The 19,530-nt window shown below is 41.0% G+C and overlaps 1 protein-coding gene across 3 annotated transcripts in view; it reads right to left on the bottom strand.

Moving 5' to 3' along the window:
• Positions 1 to 19,530, bottom strand: part of APBB1IP (amyloid beta precursor protein binding family B member 1 interacting protein) — a 127,026-nt gene that overhangs the window by 31,412 nt on the left and 76,084 nt on the right. For all 3 annotated transcript variants that reach the window (XM_026490296.4, XM_026490295.4, XM_057304714.1), the window contains 5 exons: positions 18,086 to 18,172; positions 15,584 to 15,727; positions 11,349 to 11,459; positions 4,091 to 4,189; positions 3,400 to 3,514 (listed from right to left, as the gene is read on the bottom strand). In XM_026490296.4, the coding sequence (XP_026346081.2) occupies positions 3,400 to 3,514; positions 4,091 to 4,189; positions 11,349 to 11,459; positions 15,584 to 15,727; positions 18,086 to 18,172 (556 nt within the window). The remainder of the gene's footprint in view (positions 1 to 3,399; positions 3,515 to 4,090; positions 4,190 to 11,348; positions 11,460 to 15,583; positions 15,728 to 18,085; positions 18,173 to 19,530) is intronic.

Here is a 19,530-nt window from a genome sequence, read left to right as displayed (position 1 = left end):
TTAGAGAGACAGTATAACATGAGAACAGGATTAGGATTGACTGGGTTGTGGGCAATGTAAGGTGGCATAGGGAGGGAGGTTAGAAAAGAGTGAGCAGAGAAGTTGAGGGTGGGATGGAAGATTCGGAGCGTGTGGTATTTGGAAAGCCAATAGACAAGACTGTTTCAGGGAGGAGTGGTCAATCGTGTTGATGCTGCTGAAATGTCAGATAAGAAGACGGGTTTATAATACCTGCATTTAGTAACACGGAGGCCACTGGTGGGATTGGCAAGAGCCTTCTCCATGGGGTATTAGAGGCAGAAGCTTGCCTGAAATGGGTGGAAGAGTGAGTGAGGGTAGAAAAGTGGAGGCAGCATATGTGGTCCACCCTTTAGAATAGTTTGGTTGTTGGGGGGGCAGTAGCTATAGGGAGATGTGGAGTCATAGGAGGGTTTTAAAACTTACTTGCTTGAAGAAGGGAGCAGTGTTGATGAGAAGGACCCAGTAGAGCAGAAGAGGATGGTATAATAAAGCATCTGTCCAGTCTTTGTCCTGGGTTCCTGGCACAGAACTTTTAAAACCCTTGGTGTTTCCCAGGTGATTGGAATGTCTTTGCTATTCAATGAACTCCTAGGATCACATCTGAGTTTATGCTGACAAGATGGCTTGGGATGTGGGTTGGCTATCAGGAACACTAACAGGTGATTAGAGGGTTGGGGGCTTTGAGCTAACCCAACCTCGGTGGAGGCACTGAAATCAATCATGTGGTCAAGGAGAGGACAAAGCAGCTCTGCAGGCAGGACCCTCCTAGACCTCGCTCTGTGTGTCTTTTTATTTGGCTGCTCCTGATATGTATCATTTATAATAAAATTATAATAATAAGGATAGCACTTTCCTGAGTTCTGTGAGTTATTCTAGTGAACTGCTGAAGCTGAAGGGGTAGTGGGAACCTCTAAAATTATAGCCAGTAGGTCAGAAGTATGGCTGGCAACTGACGAAGGCAGCTTTGTTGGGAATGGTGCCCTTGACCTGTGGGGTCTGAGCTAACTCCAGTGGTGGGCATCAGAGTGATACTGCAGTGATACTGGTGTTGGAGTAGGGAACCAGAGCACGCATGGAAGGACTGGCCCTTGTTGGGAGGTGACATAATGGATGCAGGCTAGGATGGGTGCCGATGCAGGGAAGTTGTTGGGTTTGGTGGTGGGAAGTCAAAAGAGTTCCCATTTGATAGTTCCATTTTCTCTGCTGAGAGTGAAGGATTTGGAGTTTGGAAGTCTGAGGAGAATGAAGAACATTGAGACCGTGAGAAAACTAGGAATTACATTGACAGGAATAGGTTTTCTCAACCTTATTGACATCTGGGACTGGAAAATTTTTTGTTGTGTGGGGGGGCTGTCCTGTGCATTTTAGAACAGGGAGCATCCCTAGCCTCTACCCTTTAGATGTCATAAACATTTCCCCCAAGGCGTGACAACCAAAATTGTTTCTAGACATTGCCAAATCTTCCCTAGGGGGCAAGGTCACCGTTGGCTGAGAACTGCTAGTCTAGAGAACTGAAGTAAGATCAATAGGCAGTATTAAAGGCCCAGTTGTGGGTGATGTCCCGAGCTCTGTGGTGACCAACCTCCATTCTAAAGCTACCAAGGGGTCCACCATGAGTCACCTCAGGAAATTCCTTGGGCTCTTGAGGCTATGTCAGGAACTGAGGCCAAAGACCAGATATATTTCTTACTGAACCACAGAGACAGTTTGTGATCCGAATGATTTGAACGAACAGCTGATGTCAAAGATGATCCTCTGAGCACCTGACTGGATATGGCTCTTCCTGGCCGCTGACCACAAAACCCCAACTTCCTGACCGATACCTCACTCAGCCAGAGCCAGGCTAAGAAACCTGTCTGGGTAACAAGATGATTGTCAGTATACAATACACAAGTTGCTTCATTCTGGGAAATGGCTGATACTCCAATGCTTGCGAAAAATAACTAGAATCATTAGCTGGTAAGAAACAGAGCTATCTGCTAAAGCAAGTGATCCCAATTTCAGAGAAAAATGCTCAGAAGAAAACATTCTTTGGAAAGGAAACTCATCTTAGTGTTCCCTTGAATCAAAGGACTTAGAGCCTTATAGGCTCACCTGCAGTGAGTAAGACCTGAGGCCACAGGATCTGCCTCAGAAATAACTCAGGAGCCTTTACTGGAAAAGAGGCCGTGCGCCTCGGGGAGATGGTCTCAGGATGCCTCATCTCGAACAGTGACTCCATTTTAAGAAGGGGAAACTTGACAGCCAAGAACTCCAAGTGGTGTTTCACTCCCAAGCTGAAGACTGATAGAATTAGGAAACCCAACTCCCAACCAACCTCAGCAACCCTTTATTTAGTAACTCAATAAATATTTACTATCTGCCAGACTTGGAAACTCTGGGAACACAATGTGCAACGTGGTGAAGTGGTCCTTTGTTCTTTGGAGACTTAGAGTCCAGTGGAGAAAACAGGCACCAAACACGATCATGAATACATAAAATAACTACAAATCGTGGTTAAGTGCTTTGCAGAAAACAGTTTTATTCGGCATAAACACTTCCAGAAACTCACTGTACACAGAGCAGCCAGACTGGACACATCTAATGAAAATATCTTTAAATGTGGGGTCAAATCTGCTGTATTGTACCTTCTACACTTTCAAGCTGCTTTTACCCTTTGAGCTGCAAAGAACATATATACTGGCCTTTGATATGACCATTCTCTAACACTGAAGGACAACGACCAGAACTTTCCTGATGTAAATGGTTCCTTTTCTTTCAACCATTATTTATCATAAAGACAATGTGTTTGAATTACAGCTCAGCCACAGAGAAGGCACTAGACACTTATCCCAGCTTCAGAACTTCCTCAGCTGTAGAGTGTGGATAATAATCTATACTTCGCAGGGCTGGTGTAAGAACCAGAAATAGTCTATGTAAAATGATGCCTGTACCCACTTCCTCTCTCAATGTTGTGTCCTCCTCAAAAACACAAACAAGAAGCTGTTATGTTACCACAGAAGGTGATGTCCAGGGTTGGGTACGAGGCTCTGGCCATGATACCATGAGGCAAAACAGCAGGGAATGATCTCGTCCTTTGTGTGGGCTGTCTACTGGGTGCTAACGGAGCTTTGAACAAATGTCGCCTTGATACTCTGATGAGACATGGTACTTGACCAGCTCACCCTACACCGGTGATCATTCTCTAATCCACAAGCATATCATGAGAAAAGTGGTTGAAGCCTTGCTAAGAATCACTTCTAAAGAAATAGATACAGGTGTGTGTGTGTGTGGAGATCTTGAGCCAACAAAGTTCCATTTTTATAAAACGTGTTGGCTAAGTCTGCACATGAACTCTGAGCTTTGAGCAAGCATGAGGATTTCCTCTTTGCACCATACCTGTAGAGGATGGGGCTGGCGGAGCCGCGTTGACAGTGCCCAGGTTTGACCACCGGGAGGCGAGCCCGGCCCTCTCCATAGCTCGCTGATAGTTATCATAGAGAGTCTTTCCGTACTGGGGAGAGAACACAAAAGAACCAAGAAAGAAATCCATTTATCCCAAATTCTGCACCCAATTGCCATATACATATTGAGGAAAAAAAGTACTTTATAACTACTTTTTACTTCTTTCCTGAGTTGTTTTTAAAGTATATTTCAATAAAAAATCCCTAGATTGTTTTCTCATGTTAAGTGATTTTCCAGAAAAGCAGAGTCACTTAATACTTTTACCTAGATGTTAGAGGAGGGCTTTTGCCACCCAGTTCTGATTACGTAGGTCTTCACGTAAATCTACCACAGGTTATGTGTTGTGTTTCTTAATTACATACTACATATGCAAAGCTCTCCACGAGTAAATAAAGATCTGAGAAGTCTCATGGGAGAGTAAACCCTTGATTCTCAGGTCGTTGGAGAGGTCATGTTTCTATCACTCTCACCTATTAAAAGAACCCTGTGGGCAAGTAAGTAAGACAGCACCTGAAGCACTGACCCATTAGGATGGGTAAGCCATTTCCAAGTAGCACAGAGACTGCACCCAGGTCAGGACGCTGGCACGCAGCTCAAGACAGGGTGGGTCCAAATGCTCTCTCACCTTGGCAATCCTTATTCCCATGACCCATTGGTTTAGGGTTCTCGCGTCGTCACAGCAGAGATATTTGATATACTGGGACTCCTTCTGAATTTGGGGATGCTAGAAAAAAGTAATTTCAAAGACCATTTATAAACTCTTTATTTATTAACATCTTTCAATTTTTTTTTTAACTTAACAATGTATGTGATTTCCCGAGATGGTGGAAAATTGCTGGTAGCAATTTTAGGATTAGGAATAGGAGCACTTTTATTTTTTTATGTTTATTTTATTATTTTAAAAATATTTTATTTATTTAATTTTGAGAGGTAGAGAGAAAGAGTTGAGGGGCAGAGGGAGGGGGAGAGAGAATCTCAAGCAGACACCCCACTACCTGCTCCCTGCTAAAAGTGGAGCCCAACGCAGGGCTCAACCTCATGAGGAACAGGGGTACTTTTAAATGGACTAAATTTTGAAAGGATTTAAGAAACCTGTGACATGATTTATCATAAGCATTTCTTACTATATAATCAATAATAATTTTCTCTTCTGCTTTTTTACCCTTTGAAAGCCTTCACATACACCATGTCTCCTTTCCCACTAGAAATCCGAATTGTGTCTCCATTTGTCAGATAAGAGACCTTACCTGATGTAATTCTTATGTCACAGAATTAACGCTCCGTGACTCCCAGTCAGACCCAGGGGTATTTCTGTTACCAGGAATTCAGGGTTTTACCTATTCTTAATTGTCTTCTCCTACCCAAACTGGCCATTTTGGCCTCTGGAGGGATGGCCCAGAGAAGGAATATTCTGTCTATTCTCATGTGGCAATGGCTTGAGGTGCTGCACTAGGATCCGGGCCTTCCAGGATCTCACAGCCAGAGAGAGCAGGGATACCGGCAGGCATGAAGAGGAGAGAGAGACACCGGTCCCTGGTCATCAGATCGCCCTGGGCCCCTCTTTCTTAATCCTCATTGCCCTTGTAATTTCTGTTGTGTGTGTCTGTCTCCAATAGACTGTGTGCTCCGTGAGGGTGGGGACCATGTTTGTCATTCAGTGCTGAAGACCCGCAGGGCTTAGCACTAGCCTGGCGCACGATCTGTATTCTGGTACAGAGGTGTAAATACTTGTTGAAGAAAATAAACAAGAGCAACATTTTTGTTCAGCCAGAAGTCTTATGGCTACAAGGTGAGGGGCAGGCAACAAAATCTAGATTCTAAGTGCCACGTGAATTTTCATGGGTCGTTATCATTTTTTTAAAAAAGATTTATTTATTTATTTGAGAGAGAGCACACATAAGTGGGGGGAAGGGCAGAGGGAGAGGGAGAGAAAGGCAGAGCAGCAGACTCCCGGCTGAGTGTGGAGCCCCAGGCGGGGTTCCATCCCAGGATCCTGAGATCATGACCTGAGCTGAAAACAAGGGTCGGAGGCTTAACTGCCTGAGACACCCAGGCACTCTGGGTCATGATCATTTTTAATAAGTTTTATTATATAGAAAAATAATCACAACCATAACCATTGTGTGTTCATGTGTGTGTGTGTAAGACCAACTCTTCTGTCTGCACCTCTCAGAGGAGTTTGGTAATCCTGACAGAATGGGGACAAACTGGTAGTAAAATGGAATGCCAAGAGAGTGGGAAGCTGTCTTCTGGGGCAGCTGTCAGTTCCTCTCTTAGAGTATCACACAGACCTCTCCCCTTCACTTTTGCTTTTGGCTTCGTCACTGACGGTCAAGGAAATGGCTATTTTCAAAGCTGATCTAAGTCAAAGGCATTGTGCCTCTGAACGTCAGTTTGAATCTGAGAAGAGGCATCTGGACTAGTCACCCTGCTGATCTTTCCCACAACTCAGTGGCACTGCTGTCATTGCCCAGAAAGGATAAGACCCCTACAGACTCTAAGAGCTTGATGAGAGGTTAGTAAGTTTTGGTTTTACAAATGAGAAAACTGAGGCCCCGAGAAGTTACCGTATATTTTTTATGCCATCGTCCCCTAGAATCTTGGGGGTCTCTTGTCCTTCTACCTAGAATTTCTGTATTTATATTAATTCCAAAATAATTCCAAACTTTAAAGATACCACAGAAAAATTCAGAAATTGTAAAGAATTCTTCCTTTTGGCCTTTTGGCCCAGTTGAGGAAAGACCACCTTCATACTTTTCTCCGTAAAGGGACCATTCCCTTTGTTAAGGTCCTTCGGCTCTGAGAATTTGCATCCGTATCACTTGAAGAATGCTCTTAGGTTTCCCCCCCCCAAGGTGACACCATTGGGCTCCCCAGTGTTGCCGTAGTTTTCCATTCTGGCCGTCAGATGGCAGCATATACTTCTGAGTGGCTGCTGCACATTTCCCCCATTACTGGGGTTCAATGCTTCCTCATTAATTCTGAATGTTAGCTTTTAGCTTTATTATAAATGTAACCCCAATGATCATCCTCTGTGGAGGCCTTTAAAATGGAAACTCTCCATCAACTCAGATAATGTGGCCCAACAGCAAAAGTGGATTTGTAACATTAATTAACTGGAAGGTCATATTGATGACAAGTGACTTATTTCCTGGATAGAATGTAACATTCCACAAATGCCTGCAGCACTCCCTCCAACAATAAAACCTGCAAAGCCAAACCAAAGTTCTTGGCTTTCAGTACCAGAAACACAGCTCCCTAACTTGCAACGCATTCTCGTTGACGGTCATGTAAAAGGGGCAAACTTGGGTCCCTTCAGCAACTTAATGCTTATCATTTTTCTTAGAAAGCAGTTGTTATATTTTTTTTCCTGAGAAATTTTAAAAGTTAACATTGTTACCTTGGGCTTGGTATATTAAAATATTTTTCGTTTGTGTTTTGGTTCATGCCTCATGAGAGCCAGGTTTCTAACAGCAGACTACACGTCACATTGTGCTTGCAATGAAGTGTAGAGGTACCCACTTAAACAGCACAATAAATGATTTCTTAAGTATGTTATTTATCCAAATAGAGTAAAATGTGGTTATTCCATTGAATATAATGGGGCTTGAGGATAAAACAGAGGCAAGAACTCTTGAACTTGAATTCTAACAATGGCTCCTCCTATGACGATGACGTAAACATACAGAACTTGGTTCATTCTCACTGACTTGCTTACACTACACGCATACTACAAATGTACATGGGAGAGTCAGCATCCGATGACCTCCGAGGTTGCATGCAATACTCAGATTTGATGGTTTTAAGATGAGTTATCTAGTGGGCACAAGGCTCCTTTCTGGCTCCCGGGACGTCACACACTAAGTCACTGTGCTTGTTTTCCAGTCATGGCTTACGGCCTTGCCAACGGGTTTCCTCCCTAACTGAGCCTTTTACTGAAAAATTATTTGCAAAGGGGTTTAAGAAAAAAATACTGCTGGTTCAGTACCACTGGCCAGACTCTTGTGCAATTGGTTGGATTGTTCCTGAAAGAGAGAAGCTCTTTCATGCAGCGCAGTGCACAAGGGGCAGGGCAACTGCAGAACACTGCTGTTAAAAAGGATCTTACAGATCCTCTAAACTGGGGTAACTATGTGTTACAAATGAGAAAACTGGGTCGAGATAGATTAAGCCAAAGGCCGAAGGAGTGGCTGAACTAAGGACCTGCAAATTCACCAAATACCTTGGGGTGCTAAGAAATATACCCCTCATTAATTAAGGATGAGTAAGAGGCTCACACCATAATTAGGAAGTGGTGGCTGGGGATGTTGCTGGAGGAGACATATGTCAACAAATATATGATTACCCTATGACGTGGTGAAATTCATAGTAAAAGTTTGAAAACAGAATGAGAAAGGCTCTTTGGAAGAAGTGTATTCTATCACTCAATCCCATCTGAGGCACATCTAGAAATTCTGTGTGGTTAAGGTCTGGGAGCCATGGAAAGGAGAGGCAGAAAATGAGCTGGAGTCAGAGTCCAGGGCATGGTGTCAAGCTAGCATCTGGACATTGTCCTGTAGGCATCAGACATTTCAGAAAAGCAGAGGGATATAGGCAGCAACCGGCAGTTATGTTGAAGATGGGCCTGGAGTGAGGAGGAAGGACAGACAGAGAGGGCTGGATGAGAGATGTCTCTGATGGAAAATCAGAGCTTGATGATGGACTGGACAAGAAAGGGAACAGAAGGGACTTCCGGGATGATTTCTCTATTTCTAGTTTAAGAGTAGGTGTGTATTATGGGTTTAACTGTGTCCCCTCTAAAGATATGTTGTAGTCCTAACCGCTGGTACCTGTGAAAGTGACCTTATTGTAAATAGGATCTTTGTAGACATAATCTAGTTAAGATGAGGACATGCTTTGATTAGGGTGGGCCTTAATCCAATATGACTGGTGTCCTTGTGGGAAGAGAAGAAACACAGACAAGCAGAGAGCGGAGGGCATGTGATATAGAGGCAGAGATTGTCGTTATGCAGCTATAAGACAAGGAATGCCAAGGATTTCTGGAAATTGACAGAAGCTAGGAGAGAAGCATGGAACAGATTTTTCCCTCAGAGCCCTCCAAAAGGAACCAACCCTACGGACACGTTGGTGCAGCCCAGGGTAACCAGCAACCCAGGTCAGATCATTCAAACCATGATTCCAGGACCTACTTCCAAACTTGTGAGTTGGCATAAGAAACTGAGTTCCTGTCCCGCTCGCTGTGTCTAAACCTCATCCTGGGAACCCAGAGGTTCCCTCTGGGTCTGGGATCTTGTCTTTCTCTCCCCAGACATCCTTGCTTTAGCCTCTGGGCCCCAGCCCTGGGGTTGGAACCTCTGTTCCCTCCTGACAACTGTCATTCCAATTGTCCACTCTAAAGTGTATTCTATTACCAGCTAAGCCCAGACTGTGGATGCTTAGAGGTAGGACACATTCTAATGCTCTGAGTGTAAAACTTGGCTGTGCTTAGGGAAAGCAAAGATTCCTGGGCCCCATCCTTAAGTGTTTTGAGTCAGTGGGTCCAGGGATTTGGAACTTGTATTTCTACCGTGAGTCTAAGTAAGCCAGTTACTGACCAGCATTTCAGAACCTCCTCCAAAATCTTCTGCCTGCTAAAGAGATGTGGGCACTGGAATGCACACTTGGAAATGAGGGCCTCTGGTCTGGCAATTTCTCAGGGTCTCAGAATTCCAAACAAGGGCCGTGGAGTCAGAGGAACACAATGAAGACACAGTTCAGGCCAGCTGGTGGCAGGGGTGGCACAGGGCAGAGATTTTGCATCCTAGCAAATAGCAGTCTTGAGAGGGGCCCCTGAGCCACCACCTGGCTGCTTTCTTTAAGTAGGCTCCACAGCCAGCATGGAGCCCAATGTAGGCTTAAATTCATGACCCTGAGATCAAGACCTGAGCTGAAATCGAGAGTCAGATGCTTAACCCAGGTGCACCTACTGGCTGGTTTCTTATCCTGGTTCAGCCACTTGCTGGTTGGGGAGTCTCTGTGCTCAGTTTCCACATCTATATTTTGGGGAGAATTGTGGCTCTTACCTCAAAAGGTTGGTAAGAGGATTAAATGTGTTAATGTATGTAAAGTGCTTAAAACATTGCATTATAGATGCTAAGTAAGTGTTTGTTATTATTCTCACTGCCCTGTCTATGCCAGGAGAAAAGAGGATGTGGGAACCTGAAGTAGGCAGGACATTCTCCTCATCTCTCTTCCTTCTGACCCAAATGGGCCCCTACCTCAGGGCCTTTGCACTTGCTGTTCTTGTTTCTGGAATGCTCTTCCCTGGGTATTTCTTCCTTCCTCACTTTACTCACATCTTTTGTTACATGTCATTCCCTCAGAGACTGTTTCCCTGACCAACCCATTTAAAGAAGCCCTGGTCCTGGCACACTCTGTCCCCTACCCTGCTTCATATTTATCCAGAACCCTAGCATTACCTGATATCACATTTTTTTTTGTTTGTTTATTGCCATTTCCCTCACACTGAATATAAACTCCATGAGAACAGGGATTATTTTAAGTTTGGTTTACTTCTGTATTCCTAGCACCTAGCAGGGAGGGGGCATTCAATCAATATGGAGTAAATGAATGAATGGATGAATGCCCAGGCTGTCTGCAGTCAATCAGGGTTTTGGGACTGTTTTGGTCTAGGGGACACCCAACTCCTGTAGTAACAGATACATGACAATGCCACATTAGTGTGGACACCTCTGAAATGACAGAGTGGGTACACGGTCATCTCTAATGATGTGGTCCTGGACAAAGAATAAGTTTGCTATACACATTAAATTTTTTTTTATAATTTTTATTTTGTTAGTCACCATACAGTACATCCCCAGTTTTTGATGCAATGTTCCACGATTCATTATTTGCGTATAACACCCAGTGCACCGTGCAATACATACACATTAAATGTTAAGTGCTGTCCTCCACTTATGAAAATGATGTAAACCTACAGTATAGACTTCGAACCACTTCCTTAGGAGAGTGTCAGCTTTGCTATGGAGTACATGGGCACGCACGTGGAGTCTGGCAGCATACATTTCTAGAAACATGGTGATGGGGTTCTTCCTTGGGGGGCGGGTGGGTGGCTGACCTATAAAAGGATCTCACCAGGAACCTGGTCTTATCAACACCTGCTCCACAGACTTCCATCCCAGATGGAATGTGAGGAACCTGACTGTCAGGAGAAACTCTGCACACAGCCTTGCGCCATACTTATGAATTAGATACTCAGCACTCTCTGGTGTGAGACGTGATTGAGGGGCTGAGAAGGGAAAGGAATTTATGGTGTTTGAGGCAACGGTATGGTCAGAACAGCTATGTAAATTCCCTGAATCCATTTCTAGGAGTCAGTTGTTCATTTGGCAGAAAACAGTTATTTTTGCCCAAACTTCCAAAATATGGTGCTAATGTAAACCTCACCAAACACCTGATAATTGCCTTTTGATAATATACACCTTAAAAAGTTTCAAGACCCAGTAATTCTATTTTTAGACAAAGGTGTTTTTTCCCCTATTTTTTGTATTTTCTCTATTTTTCTAGGAAATCTTGTGAAGTTCCTAATTTCTAAAAACTTCTTACAGCAGAATTATGGTCCAATAAAGAACTGAAAAACTGTAAATCAGATTTGTTCAAAATGGAGAGTTTTCAAGCCTGGACAGATTCATTATAGAGTTTTAGATTCAGAAACAGGAACTGAGGGTAGAAATGCTTCCACCTTTCCTATTTTGGCTTAAAATGAAAAAATTATTATGGTACACTTGTGGTTTATTATATGACATTTAACATTTTTTTCCCTTAATAGGAAATATTAACTCGAATTGCTCACAAATCTAAATCAAGGACTTCTTATGACATACCTTTAAAACAAAGCAGTAGTCAGTGGGTGCTTTATATTTCATTTTACACTGAATCCCATAGTAGATGTTGACATTTTCAAACTGTATAAAACATGCCAGATCTCGAGATGTCTGAAAGAGAAGGAAAAAAATAACCTTAACTGAGTTGACAGCTAATAATTTTTCAAGGTTGTCCTTGATGGCACAACGAAGGATTACATATTAGCCAAAAAATATTGAATTTCAGGTAACTTCTTTAAGCATCTATCATGTCACGCTGGCATTTTTAGAGGTAAAAGAGCACACTCAAGACAAAACGGTGTGCCGCAGACCCAGACATGGAGTGGAATATCATAGTGCTGTTCTGGCCTTGTACATGGACTCCCAGGGCCAGAGCTGACTGGCTGACCTTGAGACGCCCTTCCTGCTGCAGGGACTGACCACCTAGGCAGAAACTTCATTTTGGCTTTTGCCATTCCAACTCAGTGGTGGATTTCATGATGGAGCATTAAAAAAGAGAAAGTCCTCCTCAGGATGAACAATCAGAGGTACATTTGATGCTCAGTAAATTAGCACACACTTCATGCACTTCTCCCTGAGAAAAAAAAGATTCCTTTCATGCTTTCTCTTCAGTGCTGGCAGTGTTGCCATGGAGACAGAAACCTCTCCTCCATGTATTTTGCGCGTTGTGAGCCCTGCAACCTCTAATCTACATATCTGGTTACACTTCAATTACAAATTCGCCCTATTACTCTTTTTTTTTTTTTTTAACCTTCACATTCTATAATTCTTTACCAGGTTAGTGAATAAAGAGTAGAGGGCAGAATCACTACACCTTGGTGCACAACTCCTCCTTTAAAGACGGTTGTACGGTTTTTTTCTTGTAAGATACTTTCTTCCGGATTTTCAAAGTCATTTCTTTTAAACTGCAAAAATAAAACCTATTCATTGTAACTTTAAAAACAATGTATTATACATATATATAATAAAATGAAAATCTTCTTCCACGCTCCTTTTTCTAATTCCGCTCTTTTCCCTGGAAGTACCATTGTTAATAGTTTGGAAGTATTCCAAATGTTTCTGGGTGAACATTTATATACATATGTATGTGTAGACATACCCACATACATACATGTATACAATTTTTAAAATATGAATGAGATTTTACTGTGAACACTGTTCCATGAACTTCTTCTTTTCTTAACATAGTATCTTGGGGTCTTTCTATGTCCAGACATATGGATGGATACATGACAGCCACGGAATGGCTGCACAGAGCGCTCCACTCCATGGGCGTAATGATTCATTTAACCATTCCCTACCACAGATGACTAGAAGTTATTGCAATATTTTGCTCTTGCAAAAAATATTGTGCATATGAGCAAATATTTTTGTGGGGTAGACTGCTAAATGTGGAACTGCCATTTGAAATGAAAGGGCATTCCCCTTTATATTTGAATAGATCTTGTTAAATTGTCCCCCAATTTGGCCATACCAGTTTACATCCTAACCTTCTGAGCATGACAGGGCCCGTTTTTCTTACTCACTCCTGCTGAAATCTGGATATTATCAACATTGTTCATTTTATCAATCTCATAGGAAGAAATATTTCACCTTTCATTTCACCTTTCTCTGATTTACTACTCGTAAGACAGAGCAACTTTTTAATTGTTCACAAGCAACTGATATTTCTTTTTCTGTAAATTCTCACTTAATAAGCTTTGTTGTTTTTCTATGAGCATGTTTATTTTTCTTACTGATTTGTTGAGGTCTTTGTATTTTATAGATATTCGTATTTGGTTATACATGCTGAAATGTACTCTCTAACTCCAGAGCTAATCTTTAACTTCTGTTTGGTATCTTTGGCAGTAAAGAATTAAAAAAAACTTGGGTGGGGGGTTGGGGTAATTAGGTGATGGGCATTAAGGAGGGCACTTGATGTAATGAGCACTGAGTGGTGTTATATGAAACTGATGAATCACTAAATTACTTCTGAAACTAATAATACATTATATATTAATTAAATTGGTTTAAATCTAAAAAAATAATTAAAAAACACTACACAATCAAATTTATCAATTTTTTCCTTTATAATTTTGAATTTTTAGTCTTACTGAAGGTTTCCTCATCCCTGAATTATGAAAATATTAACCTATATTGTCTCAGAAAATTTAAAACAAAATATAGATAAAAGAAGATTTTATATTTTTTCTAAATATATTTAATCAATCTATGATTTAATTTGGAACATGGTATGAGGTAAGAAGCTGTTTTTTCCAAATGGATATACAATTATTTTAATGCTATTTAACAAATACCATATTCTTTCCCCACTAGTATAAAATGCTCACTTTAATTTACCTTATATTACTAGATCTCTCTGTTGATCTGTTTTCTCTACTTGCAATGTTTTTATCTAATGTTTTGGCATCTGGGAGGAGGAGTTCTACCTTAATGTTCTTCACAACTTTTTTGGGGGGGGGGAACAGTATCTCTTCCTGATTAATTTTACTTATTTAATTTAATTATAATTTTTTTTCAACATGGGGCTTGAACTCACAACCCTGAGATCAAGACCTGAGCTGAGCTCAAGAGTTGGGTACTTAACTGACTGAGCCGCCCAGGCGCCCCTCTGATGAATTTTAGTGTCAGTCAGTCTGTGAAATTCTAGTCAAAACAATCCTATTGAAATTTTTCTTGGGATTTAATATATAGAAAGTTTGGGGGAGAATTAATATCTTCATCCACCAACATGGTACATTTCTATTTATTTCAGTTCTATTTCACTTCTTTTATTAAATTTTATATTTTATGCCACAAAGGTCTTGAACATTTCCTGTTAAGTTTATTGTTAAGTATTCTGTATTTTCTGTTCCTATGATGCATAAAATATTTTGCACTATATCTTAATTTGCATATTGTTTGTACAAAAGAAAACAATTTCTTTCAAATTTATTTGGTCCTAATAGTTTTTCAGTTGAGTGTCTTATATTGTCTGGTAGACAATTATGTCAAGTGTGACTAAAGAGAGTTTTGCCTCTTCTTTTCCAAAAATTCTACTTCTTATTCTTTTTCTTGACTCCTGGCTTATTCCTCCATTCCAAGGTTAATGGTAACAGTGAGAAAAAGTACTCTGGTCCAAAGCCACTGTGAACACTTCTAATTTTATCACAAAGTGTGTTGTGATAGATTTATTTGTACATCTCATTTACACGTAAAGGCCAAAGACTTTTTCCCCCAAAACACTTCTAAATGATAACTATTTATGGGTCAACTCTTATGTCCCCAGTGTGGGACTGGACTGAAGATGGCACAGATGGGAGGGTACCAGTTGTCTAAGACTGACACTAAGTAGGAGCAGTAGCTGCCCTAAAACCGAGCGTTACCCATAATGCCTCTCCCGCATTCTGACAGAGGTAAGAGAGTCTTCCAAGTAGAGGAGCAGGCCTGGGTATTTCCCAGGACTTCACCTGCTTGGGAATGTAGGTCAAGCCTTAGTAGAAGAAGCCTGCAATTTGTACATATGCCATTTGGTGGTGCCCTGGATTTGGCAGTGAAGGCAAAATACTTCAGGGTACCCCATATAGATGAGATATAGATGAGAGAGGTATCCGAAAGCTTTTTAAAGGTAAGCAAAAATGCCCCAAGCCTCTAAAAAAAGGACTTAGAAAAAGCTAATGGTCAGAATGAGAGTCAAAATTCATTTCAAGGACGAAGAATTTATGATATGCTTGTAGATCTGAGGCAATAATCCTAACTCGCCAAGTAGTTTAATGATACCTAAGATACTCTTCTAAAATAGGCAGGAAATGCATCTAGCACACCTCAGAGAACAATTTAAATGTTCAGAGTATAAGGGCTACAATCTTAATGTAGTTCTCTCAACACTAACACCTCTATGATTCCAGATAAAAGAAGTTTACTATAATGATTACAGAACAAGAGAGTAAATACAGGGGAAAAAAACCTTCAGAAATAGATATGTAAAGTAACAAATTAATCTCTAGAAAAGTGCTTCTGCCATAATTTTTGAAACCTGACTTTAAAACAGATAAAATTCTTCACCTTCAGGAAAAAGGTATGGAAAAATTCAAAAAGACTTCTGCAATTCTGTCTGAATAGGGTATGTATTTGTATAAACATTGTAATAACACAAATTTCAGAGCAGAAGAGTGCATTTGAATTGCCACCTGAGGATTTCTTAGTTTCATTTTCATAAAATGATTTTTTGATAGAGTTTTATTTTTCCTTCTGACCTTAGTTTTTCCTTTGGGTACATAATAAATTCCAGAAGCCCGTAAAAGAAAATAGCGCCGTTTCCAGGATTTCTTTCCATCTTCTTTCAAATAAAGAGCTCCTTCAAGTTCTGGGACAATGATGGATGTTCCACAGAAACTTTCCTGAAATTGAAATTCCAATCATAGAGAACCCATGAAAGAAACAAAAACCACATTTTTGTTCACATTTAAACAAGCTCCGGCAAACTAGGCTTTACTTTTGTGCATATGCCATTTGGTGGTGCCCTGGATGACTTTACAAGTCATTTGTTTATAATGCTGAGTGCATACGCTGACATTACATGCTATTTGTCGAAAGAGAGGAGGAGTACCGTGGCGGTTGAATCTCAGCTCTTGAGCTAGACTTCAAGGCTTCTTCACCACTTAGCTTTGTGAATGTTTGCAAGTCACTAAATCTCAGTTCCTTTACTTGTAAAAACTGAGTCATAATAGCCCAGCTTCATAAGAAAAGTTTTGAGTACAATCTTCTTGGTTTGCTATAAAAGTAAGCATTCCATAAAAGCTATTTCTGTCATTTAATCTGATAAATAGAAAAATTATTCCTTTTCCTATAAATAAAAAAATTATTATTTTACTGCTGGGAAATAGAAAAATTAGAATATATAATCCTATACCTAAAGATGTGTAACTTAATTTATTCTTGTAATGGTTTTCTTACTGAAGAGTAAAGAAAGCAATTATTAATACTATTAGGTATCAGAAAAGGAGAGGGACAAAATAAATTTTCCAGGTGTAGATTTTCAAATGTCAAGGCTTACATACAATTATACCACTCTTAGTAAATTCCTTTTAAAAAACAATGCAGTAAAATTAAATATCATTCTATCTCCCGGTTCAAATACTCAAATTTATTTTGGGCTCTCTTTTTTATAACTTTCAACCTCCTTTCCTTCCATCTCATAAATGTAGAATAACTTTTAATTTTGTACTCTGCAAGTAAATTTATATGTAGTGGAGCTGGGATACGTTTTTGTTCACATTTCCGCCCAATTTATCTAGTGTTAGTTGCCTTGTCAATAATCTCTTCAATCAGATTTTTGGTCCAAATTAGAAAGCAGGATAATGCTGATTTTTCACAGTGTAACGTGCTTTGTATTTTCTTCCACATCCAGGTTTTCATACACTGCTGAAGTTCTATATCAAGAGCTATTCAGGCAATTGTATAAATCAAGGCACAAGCAGTCCCTGATTTACAGACAGCTGATGGACAAGCACTGATTAAAAATAAATGGCGGTGTCAGGACACTTCACCCTCCCTTTCCGTGTCTGTCAGTCCCCATCACTGCTAGGTACACTCAGAACCTGAATCTCCTTGCTGCTAGGGACACCTGGGGCTTTCTCTTCCTCAACTCAACCTGGAGTCTGGTAAATGCAGAGAACATCCCCACTCCACTGTTGGGCCTCCGCAGGAAATACCCACCGTGCTCTTGGCCCCAGAAAGCAGCATCTGTCACGTGTTTTCAGGACCTCAGGAGTGGCAGAAGGTTCTGGTGCCTACTCCATCTGGTACAGGGCTGGGAGAATGTGGTGGGGAGAGAAACCTGTGTGAGACCCTGGCCAGACCTTGGTGAATGAGAGAGGGTGCTCGTCAACGTCAGCGAGCTGCTTCCAGCTGTGAATGTGGCCCAGGTGTCACCAGGTCTTCTGAGTTTTCAGAAGAAGCCTCAAATCTACTAACTCAAGAAAAGGTCAACACACTGTTGAAGGCGAAGAAAACCTGTCTAGGCCTCCAGCATGCCCATATGTGACCTGTGATCTCTGCACTTCTCTGCATTATGTGCTGGGAACAGAGTCCTGAGTTTTAGCATAGTTAGTATGTGAAAACTCACTAGGAGTTTCAAAAAAAACCAACCATCAAATGATCTTCTGGAACGTGCCCCTAGAGTGATAATCACAAACATTTTCACAGTGATCGAGACATGGTGTTTTCACTACCTCCCTGGATAGTTGTAATAATTCAAGATGATCCAGGAGACTGAGGTTCTTGGGCTTGCCCAATAGCACATGAACCTCAGTGGCAGACCCAGACCTTGAGTCAGGTCTCCCAGCTCCAAAGCTCATACTTCCTACCACACCTGGCTACTGGAAGAGCATCTTAGAATTCAGTGTAAAGAAGGTTTGGAAATCCTTACATCTGACTTCTGTGGAGCAATTAAGTAATGAAAAACATGGAATGTTAAGAGATGAGTTTTATGTGGATTCATAAGTGCTCTAGTCAAGAATTACTAATCGAACTTCATGAAAGTAAAATATAGTCTAAAGCCATACTTTTAAACAACTGACTCAAAGAACCAGTTTAATTATCTAAATAGCTATAATTTGTAATAATTTGATTTTAAAACCCCATGTTAAAATTTCAGTGTGTCTCAGAATCTCCCATTGTTTCAAGAAGCAAATAATTTAAAAATAGATACAGTTAATATCCTTGTCTTTTCTTCCACTCTGCAAAATTAAACTTACCTCAAGTAAGGATTCCTTGTTCTTAGCATTCATTTTCTCATTTGTTTCCTTTCCTTCTTTTTTTCCTTTGTTATCCAGGTAAAAATTCTAAATAAAATATTAAAAGAGCAGATCAGTAAGTGTTCATGACCATGCTAGCCATCTAGGGAACTCATGGTCTTGCTGGAGAGAGAACACACACCTACAGGAAATAAAATGGGAACCACAGCATATTGTATGTGTCAACCAAGTGCTTACCGACCATTTACCTAGTGCTGACTACGGTGTCACTGAGACTAATGTAAAAACCTTCTCTTCTTCCCACAGTGCATAATCAACAAGGAAACAAACATAAGATAGAAAACACTAGCAAAGGATATTACAGCATTTAGTTGTTAGATTCCATTTCCTAGAACACGTGCCCAGGGCTGGAGGCTGGGAGACCCTAATGTCCTGGAAGAGGCTGGGTCTAGCTTGCAGGGGGAGCCTGTGCCCCAAGTGTAAAAGGGTGACTTCTTTGGCTTGTGGGTGTCATGTGGCATCCCAAAGCCCTCTGGACTAGAGTTTCTGGCTTATGAAGAGAAGCCTGAAATCTGGAGTTATATTTATTTATTCATTTTAAAGATTTATTTACTTTTGTTTGTGTGTGTGTGAGAGAGTGTGCAGCAGGCAGAGGGAGAAGCAGGCCCCCCACTGAGCAAGGAGCCTGATGCAGGACTCGATCACACCCGGGATCATGACCTGAGCCAAAGGCAGATGCTTAACTGACTGAGCCACCCAAGCATTCCTGAAATCTGGAGTTTTATAAACGTCAGTGACTACTTTTAATTTTTTAAAACTGTATGGGTCAATCACAACATGGAATTTGCTGCTTGGCAACTTCTAGGGACAGAGGGAAGTAGAAAGGGCATTTCTGGGAAAAGAACTAGCCTCACGAAGACAGGGAAGACCATGGTTCAAAAGCACTCATGAACGGGTGCATCATTTCTTTCTTTTTTTTTTTTTTTAAGATTTTATTTATTTATTCGACAGAGATAGAGACAGCCAGCGAGAGAGGGAACACAAGCAGGGGGAGTGGGAGAGGAAGAAGCAGGCTCACAGCAGAAGAGCCTGATGTGGGGCTCGATCCCACAATGCCAGGATCACGCCCTGAGCCGAAGGCAGACGCTTAACCGCTGTGCCACCCAGGCGCCCCGGGTGCATCATTTCTAAGTGGAGTTTGTATTAATCTATGTATCATACTTTGTTAATACTGAATATCAATGAGATGGCTGAAACTAAATGTTAAATGAGTAAGTTTCCAGAAAATCATGAGTATCCAAGGGTTAATCTTCATGTAACCACTACAGCTGACGTATCAATATACAAAGTGATTATTACTAGTGACCACTGTCATAATTAAAACACTGAAGATTTTTATGTGAAAATAATGTAGAGTTTTGTAAAATAATGCATGAAAAAACGTA

This window comes from Ursus arctos, unplaced genomic scaffold, assembly GCF_023065955.2.
Source record: "Ursus arctos isolate Adak ecotype North America unplaced genomic scaffold, UrsArc2.0 scaffold_30, whole genome shotgun sequence".
NCBI classification, from domain to species: Eukaryota; Metazoa; Chordata; class Mammalia; order Carnivora; family Ursidae; genus Ursus; species Ursus arctos.
The sequence above is the reverse complement of the archived record's forward strand: the minus strand, read 5'-3'. Positions and strand labels throughout refer to the sequence as shown.